This window comes from Vicia villosa, linkage group LG2 (genome assembly GCF_029867415.1).
Source record: "Vicia villosa cultivar HV-30 ecotype Madison, WI linkage group LG2, Vvil1.0, whole genome shotgun sequence".
Classification (NCBI taxonomy): domain Eukaryota; kingdom Viridiplantae; phylum Streptophyta; class Magnoliopsida; order Fabales; family Fabaceae; genus Vicia; species Vicia villosa.
This window is the reverse complement of record NC_081181.1, coordinates 144862967-144881857: the sequence shown is the minus strand read 5'-3', so window position 1 is coordinate 144881857 and position 18891 is coordinate 144862967. Positions and strand designations below refer to the sequence as shown.

Genomic DNA, 18891 nt, shown 5'->3' with positions numbered 1-18891 from the left:
ACCAAATTACAAATTATATTTTTATTAATATTATAAAAATACTAATAAATCATAAATTTGATATAATATATATTATATAGTATATTAAAAGTTAATATTATAAAATGAAAATGTTCGATTATAGTTGAAATAATAAAAATAAATAGATTAAATTAAGCTAATATATAAGATAAAAAATTAATTATCATACAATAATAAATTTATGTAACATATCATACTAATAAAAAATAAATAAGTACAAAATACATATACATGCGGTTCGGTTTGGATCGATTTTGAAAAATCAATCCGAAATCTGATCCGAACCGTGCGGTTCTCACAAAATGGCATCCAAACATATCCAATAAACTTCAATTTTTTGCGGTTTTCAATTTTTTTGGATCTATTTGCACAAAATGGCATCCAAACATATCCAATAAACTTCAATTTTTTGCGGTTTTCAATTTTTTTGGATCTATTTGCGATTTTTATTTGGATTGGTTTCGTGGTATGGAGGATGCTCAGAAGGAATAGTTACAGTTGAGTTGAGGAAATCAAGATGGATCTAAATCATATGCGTCCCATACGAGGCTCTCAAGGAAATCAAGATGGATCTAAATCATATGCGTCCCATACGAGGCTCTCAGGCCGGATGGATTCCAGGACATTTTCTTTAGGCAATACTATTATATTTAAAAATAATAATAATTTCCCTAAAATAGAAGAATTTTATATTATGAATAAAAATAAACCCCAAAAACCCTATCCCTTAAATTTCTCTATTCTTATCACTAAATTCATTTTTCAAAGTCTGGTCTCTTTCCTCCAAACTCCCATACAAAACTTAAATTTTGACAAATAGATAAATAACCCTAGCCAAATATTGTTCTATTCAAAAGTCTAACTTCAATTATCCAATTGATAAAAAAAGCTTCGTGGTAGTTGAAAATTTTTTAACAAAATTTAACCAGCAACATTTGACCATAAATACAACATTTTTGTATTTTAATTCATGAGTATCAAGCATGATTTCTCCAGGCAATGAAAGTAATTTAAACTTCGAGCATTCAAGTCTGGTTGCACATAACAAACCTAATTTACAAGAAAATCAATCATCACACCTTTATATGCCACTAATTGTGAGTGACAAGAGTTGCATAATATAGCTTTCAGACACATTTTAATGTCTTAAAATATGAGTATAATTACATGTCAGGAAGAGCTGAAAGGGTTCACCGCATTCCTGGCTTGCCTTCTATACAACTAATCCATTTGGCGATTATTGGTACCGTATGGATTACTATATTCAGTATTTCACCGACAACATTGTCTGCTTCCAAGATCGAAACCCTTTCGACAAAACCTTTCCATGTAATGCTCTCACCAACAATTTCACCTTGATCCCAAACAATACAAAACTTCAGTAAGGTAACAGGGTTAACCTTTCATGTTTCAGCCTGGAATGTGCCTAACTGTATCTTCTCAATGCCCCCACAATTCCACCAACGCAAAACATATTATATGAAATCCTTCACTATGGGTGCCACAAGAAGGCAATCCTTCGGATGTCTTGTGCAAACATATAGCAGCACAAAAGATAGGCACAAACCCAGTTGCTGATTGCAAAGATTATAACCCATCAAAGCCACGTTCAGCTCCCAAAGTTCCTCAACTGTTGTAGTGAATTTTTTGATTCTGGGAGCTCTGACCCTGAGGCTGTGGCTGAGAAGCTTGCATGTTCAGTGGCTGTGTGTTGTAATGGGCAAATGGCTGGGAGTAGAGAGAATTCATCTGTGCCAAAAACACAGGATTTACCAGAAGAAAAAGAACAAAATTCATGCACCAAAATTCATGCACCAAACAGCAATGACAAGGCCAACCAAGCTTAACAGCAAATTGGGTGGTAACCACAACCGCATCCAATCAACTTTTTTAAGTAAAAGCTACTACTATTATTTATTTTTGTGGAAAAAAAAGTTAGAACTAAGGAAACCTGTGATTGAAGTGGGTTAGAATTAGCCACATTGAAATGGTTCTGTGTTGCATCATCTTGCAAGGGATCACTGAACCCCACTTGAGTGAAAAGGCCCTGAGATCCATGGCCCATGTAGTCCTGCAAATTGAGAGAGAAAAGGAAAATCAGAACAAGGACAAAACAGCCCAAGCAGGGAAATAGCTGGCTCTTTAGCAACTTTAGCAACCTGAGACATAAAGTCATTTCCGGAACCAAAGCGTGAATATCCAGCTTGAGAATTTTGGTTAAGAAAGTTGCCCGGGAATCCACCTTGTGCTCCTTGTGTTGCATAGTCAACAGCATATCCACTTTGAGAAGCCTTTAGGTAGCCAAAGTGTTAATAGGCATAAAAATAACATATAATGTGAACATCTGATGCATATTATTAATGAAAAGGAAATAATAGAACCAGATGCCCGGTTTGCTGATTACTAAGATTTATTTAGGTCTCAAAAACAAATACACTTGTCAGGTAGAATATTAAATATAATAGTTCACACACCTGTGTAGAGAAATCAGTTACATTATAAGGAACATGAGATCCTTGGCTCTTGAAGTCATCACCCAAGAAGTCCTGATGTAATTAAAACAAATTAATTCCTGATGATAATGAATGAAATGATATGAACCCAGTTTACATTTAAAAAAATCAAGCTCCTACTAAACTATAGTACCTGAGACATTCCAGGAACAGAAAATTGATCTCGGAATGACTGCCCCGCCCCTTGGACCGGCATCTAATATGTACAAAAAGAAAATCAGAACCTACCAGGCAATGAAAAAACATCAACATGAAGATAGAACACATAAAGTTCAAACAGAAAAATAGCATACATTATTAGCAAAGCCGGGTTGAGACAATGGGCCACCAACAGATGGCTGGCTGTTAGGGTTCTCTAATGCAGGGAAATTAAATGCGGATCCCAGATTCCCAATAGGCTGTTGTGTGCCTTGTGGGTGTGGAAGATGATTTCCAATTGGAGCACCGGAATTACCTCTCCCGGCCCCAAAACCACGGCTCCCTGGAGCTGGAACATGAGGAACTGCCCCAACAGGTCCATGAACAGCCCCACGAGAGGGAATGGCATATGGTTGAGATTGGGGACCACCATGGTAAGGAGGCAATGGAACCCTTTGCACAGGAAATCCAGCAGGATGCAGTCCAGGTTTGTGATTTCCATTTGGTGGACCAGAGGGTATATAAGATCCTGAAGTCAATAGCAAAAATTTCCGTCAAAAAATCTAAGTGATTGAAATATCAAAAGCTCCAATAATCGGGTGAATAGATGACACCAATTTGAAAGATACAACCAAAGTTTTGAAATGCTATAAATTAGAAGAATTTAGGTGGGACGCGAGTAGTTAGACCACAAGATAATCTAGTGTGTCTAGAAAGGGAAAAAACAATCAAAAAACTATAATTTACATACCCCTTCCTCGGCCACTTCTCCGGTCTGAACTTGTGCCAGCACCAGAACCAAAATTATCATTAGCAGCAACTCCAGGTCCGCCCCCATAAAAAAGTCTACGTTCATTATAAATCTGCAACAATAAAACCAAGTTCGACATTGACATGTAATCTTGATAAAAAAAATATATGTCAACAGAAAAGCACGCTACTGAATGCATTAAATTCAACAGTACCCTTCCATAAGGCAATATTAGAAAAGTCAACGCTTGCAATCCTTTAACACATACCTTTTTGGGTTTCTGGAACTGAACCATACTCTGCTTCAAGTTATTTAAAGGCCCTTCAACTAAGCATTCATGTTCCTGTTAAGAAAATACGGGGAAAGTATAGCTTGATCAGAAAAGAAGATTAGCATGGAATCACCCTTATAAGAGGGAGAACTTTAAGTAATAAGTAAAATATATGATTTCTGAATTTCGTACAAACATTTCAAATAAACTTCGAGCCCCTGGAGGCACGATATATTTATATTTTAAGAAATCGGTACCAACTGCAGAAGAATTTAGAACATACAAACTACCTTATAGTGAGTCAGTAAACCATTCCACAGAGGCTGCTTGCTAAGAACTTTAGGGTTTCCCAGTATAACAATACCATATCTAGCTCGTGTCAGAGCAACATTGAGCCTCCTAGGGTCATTCAGGAATCCGATTCCCTAAAAAAAGTATAGAAGTCAAACAATTTATCCATGAAATTTTAAATAATAATAACACGCAGACATTTAAAGCAAGAGAATTATGAAAAATGGGAAACAAATGCTAATACAAAGCCACCCAGGATAAGTTGACAACCTGATGTTCATTACTTCTAACACATGATAGAATGATATAGTCTTTCTCCCTTCCTTGAAAGGAATCAACACTAGCAACCTGATAACAATTAAATTAATGTTGTAAATGTGGCCAGGTCAAACATAGCATGTTAACCAAGGTATCAGTATCCAACCTCAATCTCCTTGTACAGTTGCTGCCTAAGAGCGCCATTTCTTGACATATAGTTTACGATATAAGCTCTTTGCCCCTCATAAGGTGTTATGACACCGATCTGTTTCACGTGAAAAACAAAATATTAATATTTACAAGTTACTGCATTAGTTTAATCACAAATGATTATTTTCCATTTCAAAATATACCTGACTTGGAACCACGCCACTTTTTAAAAAAGTAGTTACAATCTTTTCAACATTTGCAGCCTCTGTCCTATTCAAATAAGATGTTCCACTAGCACTTATCTCTTCTTGTCCCATCTATAAAACACAGGTTGATAATAAAATGATAAAGAAGTACAATGAACAAAATTTAGGATACACAGCCCAAAATAAAATTAACCCAAAACCATGATACTGTTTCAAATTCATGCCCATATAAATATTTGCGGCACAAAAAAGTAAACAACATTCACGTACGTGATATATGTAAATAAAATACCTGAACATAAAAAAACATGGGACGATTTGGTACAGGCCATGGAAAATCAATTCCTGTGGATTGCCTCTCATTAACAGTAACACCATTTTGTAGGGTGCCTTCATAAAAACTGTTAGAGGGAAATTCAGAAAGGCATGGATGCATTCGGTACTGAACCTGATATTTGCAAGAATAAAATGAAACCTTATAGGTCAGTACAGCAAACCAACTTCAGAAAAATAAGTCAAAGTAGACTAACTCCGTATGGGATATTCTAACCCAGACAGAACTAATGAAGCAGGTAGTCAACAAATGCAAGATAGCAACTTAAAACAGCTTTATTCATGAATTTTCAATTGGAAACTAAAGCCCCTTACCTGCAACCTAATTGGTTTGACACCAAGTAGAACAAGGCGTTCAAAAAGTGACTGTGCTAACCCAGCACGGGCTGCTTTCTTGCACATAATAACTGGACCAAGCTGACAATGATCACCAACAAGAACAACCTAAACAGAAGCATCTTGTTAAAAACACGTCAATCAAAATGTACAAATTACATGTTCAGATCGACAAGTACCTGCTTCGCTCCAAGAACCAAAGGAATGAGACACTCAGGTTCTGTTGCTTGAGTGGACTCGTCAATAAGTACCTTTGAAACAATATATCAACAGTGTCAGGTTTGACCAAAATATAGCAGTTATACATTGCAGTTAACATAATATATCAACCTGACGGAATCTAAAATTTGCAAGCCGAGGATCTCCAGCACCAACACATGTACAGCAAATCACATCAGCACTCTGAGAAATCTCCCTCTCTGTTGCCCGCTTAAGTGCTTTGTATTTTTTCTCATCACTGCTAGAAAGTTCTCCTGAAAATAATTAAATAAAACTATTGTCATTTTTAGCCTCTCCCAGTCAAGGGAAATATTAAATTCCACAATTGATTGGATAAGAAAGATGTGAAAATCATAATTAAATAGATACACTATAATATCCACCACAATTTGACTCAGTATGCCAATCAGGCAATGCTTCAAGTTTCAATTAAGAGTTTGAGCAAAACAAAAGGGCCGAACCTTGTTCATCCTTCAGCTGTTGTAACTTGTGAAGTTCACTCTTATCAGATGTGTCAAGATGTCGAACCTGCAAGACACCATTCACATGCATCAAGCTGTAAAGATCATCACCATATGCATCATGAGAGCAGAAATACATAAAAAGAATGGCCATGATGTATGAAGAAAAAATGTAGTAAAAAACAGAACACTGACCTGATAGTGAAGAGTTAAATGCTCAACAGGTGAACTCACAGCTTCCCTTGACTTCGCACAAAGCCTCACAACCTAGAAGTGGAGCATTATATTACATTTGAGGTTCACTATTTTCCTGCATAACCAGCTTTGAACAGTAATCAGCAGACATACCTTCAATCCAGTAGCACTTATTTTTTCAGCCAACTGATCCACGGCTACATTACTAGGTGCACAAACCAAAACCTGAAAATTAATTTGGGAGAGGAGGAAAGAAGTTAATGAATAGTAGAATCACAGGAGAAAAGCAAATGACATCTAGACAGTGTTTAGGAATGAATATACCTGTCCCTGTCCTTGTTTGGCCATGTGATATACAAGTGCTGCAGATGTTACAGTTTTACCAGTTCCAGGTGGTCCTTGAATCAAACTAATAGGCCTCTGAAGAACACTTTTGACAGCAAACACCTACATAGTAGATCGGTGAATTGACATCAATTTCAATATGCATATTTGCTATGGTACCGGTTGAAGAGTCCCGTATTAATAAGGATACGGGGTCTCAAAATATGTTTATAAGTGGGAGCAATCCTCACCCTACAAGCCGGTTTTGTATGGATGAGTTAGGTCAAACTCTACTTCTAAGAGTACAATCTCACACAAAACAATATGGCAAGGTATTTCTCCAATTTTATTTAGGATTGTTTAATAATTTACAATATTAAGTTGCCCACAAAAATAATATTCAAAAATGGAAAATATCAAACCCCAGACAGAGGCATATATGGCTGGACCCGGATCACTTAATGGAGAGGAAGATAAAGTTAAAGGTAAGTTTTCCCCATACATTAGGGATTTCATAGACAGTAAATGGAAGTAACATATTTTCAATTAACCCTCCAAAATCCTCCAGCATGCTTCAAATTTCCGTATTTTGGAGATTAGGTTGCTTTTATTCCCTGGATACTCTTTCTATATCCCACTTGAATATTATGGCTACTGGCCAGAATTTTTTTTTAATATAACTGTTGCCAATATAGTATTAATATTATTAGGTTTTAAGTGAAATATGTTTCCACATCAATTTCAAATATTAAAGAACAGGGCACTTTTCTGACAATTTTCTGACAAAAAAAGTCCTATTCCCAATCACCTAAACATACACTAAAGCAGCAGATGAATGGAATCAGATAATCGGTAGCAATAGTGGGAAAAGAACAGCACAACATCAAAAATATTAAGAGGGAATTTTTAAGACGCGTAAAATAAAATAACAGATGAAATAATGGCATACTTGAGATGCATTCAGTTCTGGAAGCCCTGGAGCACCAAAGCGACGTGGCAATGCATTACGCACCATCTGAACCTCAACTTCATGACCCAGTAAGTGGTGATATATATACCTGCATATTAACAAGTGATCATAAGAAATCCAAACAGAATGTGAAGCAAAATTCCACTAGAACATATTGTCAAATGTCTGTCATGGCAGATTTTTGAGCCAACCACCATTGGCCACAACACCTATTATACCGCTTTAGGCCACAACACCTATTATACCGCTATAGGCCGCAACACCTATTATCATGCTATAGGCCACAACATCTATTATCCTGCTGTATGCTACAACACCTATTATACCGCCGTATGCTACAACGCCTATTATACCGCCTCAACGCCAAATTTATATGAAGGATTTTTTACTGGTAGCCATAATCTGCCATCCACCAATAATAATAGTGCATAAAAGAATCATAACTTCGAGGAGGTCTCATAATTTACTCAACAAATATGATATTTTATAAATGCTTCTTAATTATAGAAATGCTCCCTTGTCATACATATACCCCAGTATAATTTAAGACTTAACTAATAGACAATAATACTCTGTACCATGACATTAGAAGATACAACATATACTCTATCGTTACCCTCCCATTCCTAATTACACTCCCATTAACAGTTAAATGTAGAATCACAGCCATGTCCTTGGCAATGAAAGCAAGCGCGTTTGATTAAAAATACAATCATGACCACTACAACCTTCAATTTATGAGGCAAAACATACAATATAAAATAAAAAGAACTAAATGCAAGGCATCAGAATTAATCAAATTAAAGCTAACCCAGTAGGAACAACTTACCCGCTGACACTTGTCTCGTCAACAGCAAAGGTTTTCATAGCTCCTTGCATCCTATCAAAGCTGGTACTTTTCCAGACAAAATCAACACTAAAACCATGGTTGACATCAACTGGAACTCCCTGAGCACATCAAGGACAATGATTAAAGAGCACTAGATACAGATAGGGAGGTTTAAGTCCAAAGACAAGCAACCCAGTACAAGAGCTAATTTACCTGGCTAGCCCGAAGTTCCAACGCAACCTCTTCTTGTGCAGTTAGCTTAATCTGAAATCAGAATACAGATCACTTCACGCAATTACATCATACGATATTTCCAAAAATTAAAGAAACAGCATCTATTATTAACAATATTTCCAGCAGTTAGAGGTAGATATTCAATGTCTAAAAGTTTAAACATCTTGAGAGTTCTCTTGACTCGTGCATACCACATGACCAACTGACTGCCAAGAAGGATGTGCAGCATCACCAGAATAACGCAAACGTAGCTCATCACCAGGTACAAGCCGTAACTCATTATCTTCCTACAATATGACACACATTGTTTATCATGAAGTAGATAGAGAAAACAAAAGAATAAAGAAAATATTAAATAAAAACTGTCGAGCAGCGGGATGAGAAATATGGAATAAGATAATATCCCATCAAATATAGCAGTAATTAGTGCACAGCAAGAAGAAGATATAGCACCTTTGGAAATACAAAATATGCAACACGCTTCTTATTGAGACCAATATCCCATCGAATTGTAACGTTGTCCTTACTTTGTGATTCTTTCATCATCTACATCAACATAGCGCACATAAGATACCAAAGAAATATCACAGAAGATGCAACTAAAGGATTAATCCAAAAAGAATTCTAGTTGGAGAAGATAAAAAGAACTAAAAGAAGAAATAACATGTTAGACAGCTAAGGTACAAGACTATACAATAGGAGAAAGGAAAAAATATTACCTTATCATAATCAGCTTCAAGCTTGATGAGAGGTGCAAATACATTTTGATACTGTGATAACAAGGAAAAAAAGAAACAACGAATATAAGACCCAAGCAGTAAACCATGAAAATTGTGAAATCCTCCTTGTATTAGAAAAGTAACCATCAGGAAGCGATCCTTAACACACCTGATATGCATCTTCATATTTCAAAGCCACAGACTGAGGCTCATCGTCTACACCAGGCTTCTCAAGGTCCTCAAACGAAGCATCAGGGTTTGTCTTCCACAATTCTTCCACCTTATTTATTTGCTGTGCACTTATTTGGCGTGCCCTTAACTGCTCCTGTTCAGATGGAATCTGCAGAGAACCACATTGTCACAAAGATAAACAAGAAACATAACCTTAATTAATCAACACAAAGGAAAGTATGAAAGATAGTAACCTTGACAAGCCACTGCAAGAAACACCTATCATCAATCAAGGGACACCATTGACTAAGGTCCCAATTCATATCCTTCAAAGCATTGACACTCAAGCAAGGTTCCCGACAAAGAAGAACAACTACACTTTCTGTCTTTGCAGATATAAATCCAAGGAGAAACACATTACGGCACCCACAGTTGTAGCATTCAAGAATTGTCTCTCCCAGTGGACTATCTTTGTGCAGACAGACTTCCTTGTGCTTTGCCCGAACCTAAATGAACAGCAAAATCCACAGCAAACCAAGCAACAACTACTCATTAAATACTGTTGTTATAAACTAAAATCATGAAATACAGGGGCAAAAAATTCAGTTGCTTGGCCACAATATAAAATAGAATAAGAAAAATAAGAGAGCCAACTGATATATTAGTACAGGCACAAACAGGTTTTTTTTGCTTACATATGTTAGAACTTTTAAATTAACCGACAGTTGCAGAGATGAGAATGTCACAATGGACAACAAGTCATACAAACAAGATGAGGAATGAGAGCATTTGAGAGAAAGTTGATTTTTAGACCATGAACAAAATTAGCATTTACAGTAGAAAATATAGTAGTTTCGTCTTATATGGTGGACCATGTGTGGAGAAGACCTATAGAAGCACCAGTAAGGAGAATACCCGTGAGAGAAGATAGCGTGATAGTTAGTTGTAGACACACCGAGTAAAACTATATGGTGAAACCTATAAGAGAGATTTGGTCAAAATAGTCTATCATTAGACAAGAGTTGTGATTGAACATTATGTTAAAAGTTATATCCATCTATCCATCCACCTAGTGAAAAAGGCTACAAGAGGTTGTTGTTTCTTAGATTTTCAATAATGAGGTACCAATCAGCACCAAGTTAAGGCACAACAAAATGAGCTAAAGCAGTTCAAAGCTAAATGGGAGAGAGAAAAAAGTTTTCAAATTTATCCAAAAAAGTAATTAGAGGGGCATAGATGCAAATTCCAAATTGATATTTTTTTATAGATCTAAAGAACCTACCTCACATATATTGGTGAGAAAAAAACTATACATTATATTTCCCATACCCATACTTTAACAAATCATAAATCATAAGCATGTTGAGATAATAATAGTTCATTTTATCATCAACACTTAAGATAACGTGTTTTCCATTAGAAGTTTATAGGAGCCATATTCATTAGATTTCTTCTTTTACTCATCATGTTTTCTTTATTTTCTAAAATCAACAATTCCACAAAATTGTAACTACAATTCAAACCAATTACCATTACAACAACATTAATGGCATACAATAAAACATGAAGCAACTAGAGCATCGAAAACATAACCATTGCTCCTTAGGAAAGCACTCATACAACAAATTTGTTGCATGGAAAAACAAATCACAGAGAAGCTGGCAAATTAGCCATGGATCACAATTTAATTGCAAAAAAGAAGCATTTGAATAAGTTGGATAACTCGGACAATTCCCTAATTACCTATTTCAATGGCTATTTCGGTTGAACTACAATAGATCCAGTTTGGATAAGTACAATCAAAATGAAGAAATATACTTTTCACAACATTCGGGAATTTTCTTTGAATAAATAGACACAAATTGCAAATCAGAAAATCAAATGTGGGAATAGAAAATCTACTAGATATGCCAATCAAAACCTTTGAGTCATAAAAAACAATAAAATTGTCACAATTTCAACTGTCCAGCTAAATAGCATATTGAATCTTGCTTGTGCTTTACACACACCGTACAGCTAATTTTTTAATCATTGATGACAAATTAAACATCAAATGAAATGTTACTAACATTATTTCATTCAGTACGAGTTAGTTAAAATCAAGATAGAGTAATAAATCATAAATCATGGAATGAGACATTGGATAATCAAATACTACCTTCACAAAAAAAGTGTAATGATATAGTTAATAATATAATAAAATTCAAGCGTGGAAGCATGTGCCCAAATATCCCAAATTAAATGATGTTTTGATCATTTCCCTCCGATTAAGGAATCCCAAATTAAACGATGTTTTGACTATTTCACTCAGACTAATGAATGTTTAATTATGTGTGGGAATGAGAAATTATGAAATAATAAATTGTTCTTCATTAATGACATTGGGAAGGGAAATTTAAAGAATTGGAAAATAGTAAGGGGGTGGTGATGGGAAAAAATACATTAATGTTTTCTTGAATAAAGTGATTAATAGTAATTATGAATAGACTAACAGAGCTAAAGGGTAGTCATTATACAATTCACAGAGAAACATGGGATTAGGGGGATATATGATATATTTCACTCGAGGCATAATACAAAGGCCAAGGGGCTATATAATAGATTTCACGAGGCCTAATACAAAGGCTACATAATAAGTTTCATAAACAGAAGAAAAAGTAATCAAGAGCCTATGAAGAATGGACACAGAGAGCTGCAAAACTATTCTCCTGGTGCATTCATCCAGATTGATAAAGTTTAACCAACCATTAAAAACCAAATCAATTAAAAAACCCGAGTTTGATTTAAACAAAACTGTTGTAGAAGCCCCTCAACTAACCCAACTCTGACGGATAATTATTTGATATCCAGTTACAAACACAAGACATTTCTGAATGACAAATATTTGAATATGCCATGATCACACTTCAACCCACTACATCTAATTACACGTTACGTTCAATTCAAACTTCTAATTACCCAGGTCATTCACTACTGGCCCCAATTCCCAAATACAAGGGACGAGTAAAATCCAAAAATCAAACACCACAAAAAATTAAAACAAAAAAGATAATGTATATAAAGAAAACTCACGAGGTGATTAACGATGTGCGATCCAGAAGTGTTTCCCCTGGAATTACAGAACCATTTGCGACACGAAGGTACATTACACCTAACGACACAAGCTGGATTAGACACCCCACAATAACGGCAAGCATGTTCAGTGAAATCCCCTTTACCAAACTCATAATTATCATCATCACCGGTATCCTCAAAATTCAACCCGCTCATCCCGGCAGCAAGCGAATCCACCATCTGGCTGCTGCTTCCACTCCCGCTACCCGACCTACCTTTCGTCGCGCTTCCAGGAGCAGCCGAAACCGGGGAGGCATCTGACTGGTGATCCGAACCGGCACCGCCTCTTTCCGACGGGTCAGCGAGTGAATCGGAGGGCGTAGGCCATGCTACCGGTGACCTAATCGGGTCACGGAACTCTGGATAATCGAAATCCTCGCCTTGAGTGTTGAATTCGAGAAACGTGTAAGCATCGTTACCTGTGTCAGGCTGCGAAGCCGTGTCAAATAGGTTGTTCTGCTGTGAGTCCATCGCATAAGGGTTTTCGGAATCGCGCGATCTTGTTCTCAGTATTGGAGTTAGGGTTTAGAGAGTGCGTTGTGTTTGTTTGTTATTATATGAGAAATGAGAGAAAGGGGTTATGAAATTTTGTGATTAGGGTTAGGGTTGGATGTGAGGAAAAACAGAGAGAGAAGAGAGACTCGAAACACACGAGATTAGAATGAGACACATAGAACACAACAAGTACCGTAGTGTGAAACCGGAGGTTGAACTTGTGTGCGCGTGTGAGCGCGTGTATACACGCGTGTATTTGAGGGGCTTATTGGGGATTATACGTGCTCTATTCTCACGTGAGATTTCCGAACGTTTTCTACACTTATCACGTGCCGCACATAATTTATATTTATATATTTTTTAATTTTAAATTGCAGACAAACTTTTCTTAAGAAGAATATGCTAAGATGAATAATATATTGAATTTACCTTTAACCATTTAAATCATTTACACTACAAAAATAATTAATTGATATTTTATAGATGGTATATTAAATCATAAATTAAGTCTGTTAAGCCTGACTCTCAATTTTCATCTTAACCAATTAAATCACAGTTATATACTATTTTTTTAATTTCCCTCCTTTTAATTTTTCATATCACTTAAATATAACTTCACTTATCTCTCATTCTCTCTCTTGAAAACAAACGCAAACTTTCAATGCTCTCTCGTTCTATCTTCTATTTCATTTTTTTTTTTAAGTTTTCTTCAAACTACATTTCATCTTCTTCATCACCGGATTATATCTTCTCAACCATTTCTTTTTCTTCCAAACATGTATTTCTTCCATCACGATATTGTATTATTTGTTCTTCCATTCTTTCAATTGGCTCTAGTTCTACACGGCATTTTGTCTATCAAGATTTGTTATTTTTTATTTTTTTTCCTTTCCCTACCTTTCATTATTGATTCCTAAAAGTTAATATTTTCTAATGTTTAGTGTTTTCATTTGTTTCTCAAAACAGTTTTAAAAGTTTTCATCTTTTTAAGCACTTAAACACAAAATGTTATTTGAGGTAGATGTATCTCCCTAACTGACTTTATAAACATGGTTTTGTGATAATTTTATCGTTTTTTTACTACTCAACAAACCATGACAGAGCATTTTTCTTTCATAACCGAAGTTTTTTTATGTTTAGTGTTTTCAATTGTCTAAATGTTTTGTGTTTTTTCTTCGTATCGTTTCACTCAAAAGACTAGGACATGGTTTTGTGTTTTTTCTTCATATCATTTTACTCAATGACTAACTTTATGAACATGCTTTCATGATAAGTATATCATTTTTTGGCTTACTACTTAATAGACTAAGACATATTGTTCTTTCATATGTCAAGTGTTGTTGTACATGATTTTTAAGTCTGTCAATGTTTACATCTGGTCGTACTTGATTTTAAATTTTTGTCTAGTTTATTGTACATGTTTTTTCTTTTATTTTTCTTATTTTGTTTTTTGCATGTGGTTGATTGATATGTTCTAAATGTGTTTATTTCCTTGGTTTAGTGTCCTTATCGTTTTCTCTTGCCTCTAAGCATTTCTCTTGTTGTTTACTATGCTACATGGTTAGTTATTGTATTCTTGTTATTGACCTGGTCCATTATTGTTAGTTGTTATGTTTTTTTGTTGCCATTACTATGGCACATTATGTTGTTCCTTCTAGTTTATTGACATGCTTGACTAATATGTTTGTTACATTTATATGTTGCTACTTTTTTTACCATGTCTTACTACTTTGCTTGACTGATATGTTATACATACATAAACTATTTAGAAATCTTTTATGGCAATATCATTTATGTTCAGATGTTTTTTATTGCATGTCAAGACCATTTTTTAAACCTGGTCCATCAATGTATTCCTTTAAGTTTATTGATAGGTTACTGATATGTTTGCTACTTATGTGTTGTTACTTCTTTTTTCCATGTTTTGCTACTTTGCTACACTTATATGTTTGATATCATTTCTAATCAATAATTTTTTTATTAGATGTCAAGACTACATATTTCGATCAAAGATTAGGATAAGGGCAATCAATTATGGAAATGACAATCTGAATCATTGACTTATGGACAGCGAAAGAGCCTATTTGATAGTTGCATATTAAGATGGTTATTCAAGATTCCGATATATATATATATATATATATATATATATATATATATAAATTCACCTTTCGTCTGAAATTAGTCTTAGTCTGTTTGATTTATTTAACATTATTCAAACTTTAAAGATAGTCCTGATACTTTTCATTTTTGAAGGGTGATCAGATACATGTTTTGACCTGACGTACAGATTTTAAAGATTGGATGAAGCAACTAATTGAAAATCATACTTATACCTTTTACAATGGTAAACTATTGGAGAATAATTTTCCCTAAAAAACTTATACTTCTTTTCAGTGGGGCCGTACCAATTTATAAGCCAAATTTATCTGACGTGCATCCTCATCAATACAAATTCAAATTAATCTTTGAGTTTCTAGATGGCAAAGTTTGCAGCTTTAAATTGTTAGATATTTCTTTATATTTTAGGATATCTATTTCTTTAACGACTTAGATATTCCTTGCACACCTTATAGTAGTTTATGTTGTAATATCTTTGATTTTGATATATTTTGCAATGTTATTTTTACTTAGATGTTATTAGAGTGTTGCATGAGGTCATCAAGTCATGCTTGATGGGAATGGGAAGAAAACATGTGTCAACATTGTACTTAGTGATGAACATGGTAACCTTGTGTTTTGTACCATTTGTGAGGATCATAGAACCAAACTTCCCAACCATGTCACATCAAACACAACTAACGGTCCAAGAGTTTTTATCATCACCCATGTTAGGTGTAAACAAAACCTAGGTATTTGTATTACCCTATAGTTCGTTCTTTATTACATTATGTTTTCTATGCAGGATCTAAAGATCATTTCTTTCCATTGTCAATAAGCATCTGAAAAACCAACCATGTGGAATGCTTGGAATGAAACAGGAGTCCACATCAACTTGGAACATCCGCAAGTAGAATAATTCAAATCAAAGTAAGATTTGTTTTATAGTAAAAGCATTGGAATAATGCATGTTTAGCATCACTGTAATCCTTTTAAATACTCTGCTTACACATTATGTTTAACACAATTGTTTTAAACCTCCTCTCAAGCTATGTCACAAATGATAACACGAATTTATATAGTATACCTGACTTAATTATCATAAATAATGTTAGCATTTTCTTTTAATTATTCTATTTTATTTTAGTATTATACTAGTATTTTTGTTGTTTCAGATTGATTAGGTTATTCGAAGATCGATTGAAAAAAAAGGAAAGAAATCGAGAAGAATTCATCCAAAAATCCAAAGAAATGAAAGTAGGTATAAACAGCAAGAGGGGGTGTAGAAGAAATATACTAAAACCACAAGTTTAAGCCCAACCCACGAAGGAGCTGAACTCCCACCTAATGCAAGAAGGAGACACCCGTCTCTAGGGCCCAATGGGCCGTTTCCACATCAAGCAAATGAGACGTCCGTCTCACACCTTTCCAGCCACGTCACCAAGTGGAGACGCCCGTCTCCACTCCCTCACCCAAAAGAGACGCTCGTCTTTTGACTAGTTCACGGAATCTAGCCACGTCCCCTATTTTTGTGCTACTTTCCAAGTCAATTGAGGACTATATTTGAGGAGAAGAAATCGGGAACGGAAAAACGTGAGAAGAAAATACAGTTACTACATGTGACTATAAAAACAATTATGAATTCACATTGAAGGGTTCCGAATTTTTTAGCAGCAAAAAGTGCAATCCTAGTTTCCTTGTTTTTGCAATTTCTTTCAGCAATTTTACTTTTGGCATTCTATTTTTCTTTTATTTTTCTCACAACAATTTATACACCGAAAATTGTTGTGAATCTTTAACTAATCTAACCTTACATTAGTTTCAAGTATTTTATTCTTTGGTTTTTACTTTATGTTGAATAATATTTGAAGAACGACCCGACCGATTTACGGTGGAAGTTCGAGTACTTGAAGATCCAAGGATTAATTCAGTTTTTTATTATTCAGGTTTCTTATTTACAACTTTTATTTATATTCTAACTATTGCATGATCTTTATTGTATGCCAATTGTCGCCCTCGGTTTTTTGCCATACCTCTCGCGGAGAGATACGCGAACTGACTCTTTTTTGTTTCTGCTTTTGTATTTGAAAATCAGAGAGTCGCCACCGACCTTTTATTTTATCCAATTAAGGAAAGGTTTATAAAAGAAACAGAAAAAAGACCTTTAAGAAATTCTGGGTAAGGGGGTAGGTTATACAAAGGGAAGGTGTTAGCACCCTTTGTATCCATGGTTATCCATGGGCTCTTTAATTTGCTTAGCTCACTTGTTTTCAATTGCTTTGAAATGCTCGTATGTGGTTTCAAATACCTTTGTAAATTGACTTTGTAATGATCCTTGTGCGGATGTATACAAAGAGTTTTTATCTTTCAAAAGATGTTTTTGAAAAAAGAACGTTAACTTCGTAATGATCCTTGTTTGGATATATACAAAGTATTGTCTTTTTGAAAGTTTTATTTTTGAAAAACAACGATATATGAGAGATTTGTTTGTTTTGATTCGAGCAAGCAAATTAGGAGGTCTACCCTGAGTTATAAGGTCTTTATCCTAGTTCCTTTAAAAATCTATCCTTTCACCGGATATAAACAAAAGTTCGATTCGAAACAGTAGAATTTGATTTTTTGATTTTTGAAAAGAATGAAAGAGAGATTACCCTAAGAGGTGCAAGTGTGATTGTGTTTTGATTCAGATATTTTATCTTTGAAGTTAGTGATCTAACGGTTCAATTTTAATCTTTGGCATACACGCAGTTTTATATGTACTAGAATTTAAAATGCGGAAATGTAAAATGCGGAAAGTAAATCTACGCTATTACATCGATTGTGCAGGAAATGTAAACTACGCTATTTACATGGATTTGACAACCTATACATTTATCTAGGAATTTAAATTGCAAGAAAAATAAAAGAAATGTTTTTGGACTTTTTGATGATTTATTTTAATTATAATTAATGCATGATTAATTAAATTAAAATGAGAAAAAGATGAAAATAAATTTAAACCTAAAAATTAAGTTTAAAATATGTTCAAAATGCTTGTCAATTAATTTTAAAACAAAACTAATTTTTTTGGGATTTTTGAAATTGATTTGAAATTGATTAAGTTAATTAATACATAATTATACAAATAATTATACAAATAATTAAAACTTAAAGATAAAATTATCCTAAATATATATAAAATTAGTTTATAATATATAAACAATATTTAATATGAAGAACAAATTTTTTTATGATTTTTGGATTGGTTAAAATAATTAAAAGATAAATATATGCATATTATCTAATTAATTATACAAAATATTTAAATTATGAAGAAAAATAAAATATTATTTTATCAACTTAAAAATATTTTTTGTGTATTTTTTGGATATTTAAAACTATTTTTAATTAATTTTATAAAGAAATTAAAATAAAAATAGAAAATATAAAGATAATGATCAGATGTGGTAATTAAATAAAGTCCATGGTATGGGGCTTCATTCTGATGCGTTGGATGAGTGAATTAGTGAGATCAGATGGCTCAGATTGTGAGGGACCACCACATGTGACACACATGCAGACACTGAATCCGAGGGTTATTTAAAAACACGCGCGCGCAGACTGGTCAATGGGGAGGGGACACGTCTTCGTCTTCAACCTCCAGACACCAATTTTAACACCGCTTTTATGCAAAAGCGTTGTAATTGATGAACCCTAAATCTGCAAAAATAGCGAACAGGGGTAAACCAAAACATAAATTTTTTGCGATATGCTTTTTTGACTGGGTTTTCTCCCCTAAATTCGAATATGGCC

At 34.4% G+C, this 18891-nt stretch overlaps 1 protein-coding gene across 1 annotated transcript; it reads right to left on the bottom strand.

Annotated features, from left to right (window-relative positions):
* Positions 1 to 1075: 1075 nt before the first annotated feature.
* Positions 1076 to 13190, bottom strand: LOC131652324 (regulator of nonsense transcripts 1 homolog). The gene is made up of 29 exons (XM_058922160.1): positions 12463 to 13190; positions 9645 to 9896; positions 9389 to 9559; positions 9220 to 9270; positions 8954 to 9046; positions 8692 to 8787; positions 8480 to 8530; positions 8267 to 8385; positions 7417 to 7525; positions 6468 to 6590; positions 6297 to 6368; positions 6144 to 6215; positions 5949 to 6015; positions 5599 to 5741; positions 5448 to 5519; positions 5248 to 5376; positions 4892 to 5047; positions 4597 to 4710; positions 4410 to 4508; positions 4256 to 4333; positions 3985 to 4119; positions 3692 to 3766; positions 3424 to 3535; positions 2828 to 3201; positions 2668 to 2730; positions 2496 to 2567; positions 2181 to 2312; positions 1973 to 2092; positions 1076 to 1770 (listed from the first exon to the last, which is right to left on the bottom strand). Exons 1-29 carry the CDS (start codon positions 12973 to 12975, stop codon positions 1648 to 1650), a joined length of 3786 nt encoding a protein of 1261 aa, XP_058778143.1. The 5' UTR covers positions 12976 to 13190; the 3' UTR covers positions 1076 to 1647.
* Between the last annotated feature and the right edge of the window lie 5701 nt (positions 13191 to 18891).

What these genes read in the sequence shown, in the direction of transcription:
- LOC131652324 (XM_058922160.1), bottom strand. Translation starts at nt 12,975, where the DNA reads ATGGACTCACAGCAGAACAACCTATTTGACACGGCTTCGCAGCCTGAC. An exon ending in TTGAAGCTGATTATGATAAG is followed by an intron (nt 9,047 to 9,219) that starts GTAATATTTTTT and finishes ATGTTGATGTAG; the next exon opens with ATGATGAAAGAATCACAAAG. An exon ending in TAACTGATTTCTCTACACAG is followed by an intron (nt 2,313 to 2,495) that starts GTGTGTGAACTA and finishes GGCTACCTAAAG; the next exon opens with GCTTCTCAAAGTGGATATGC.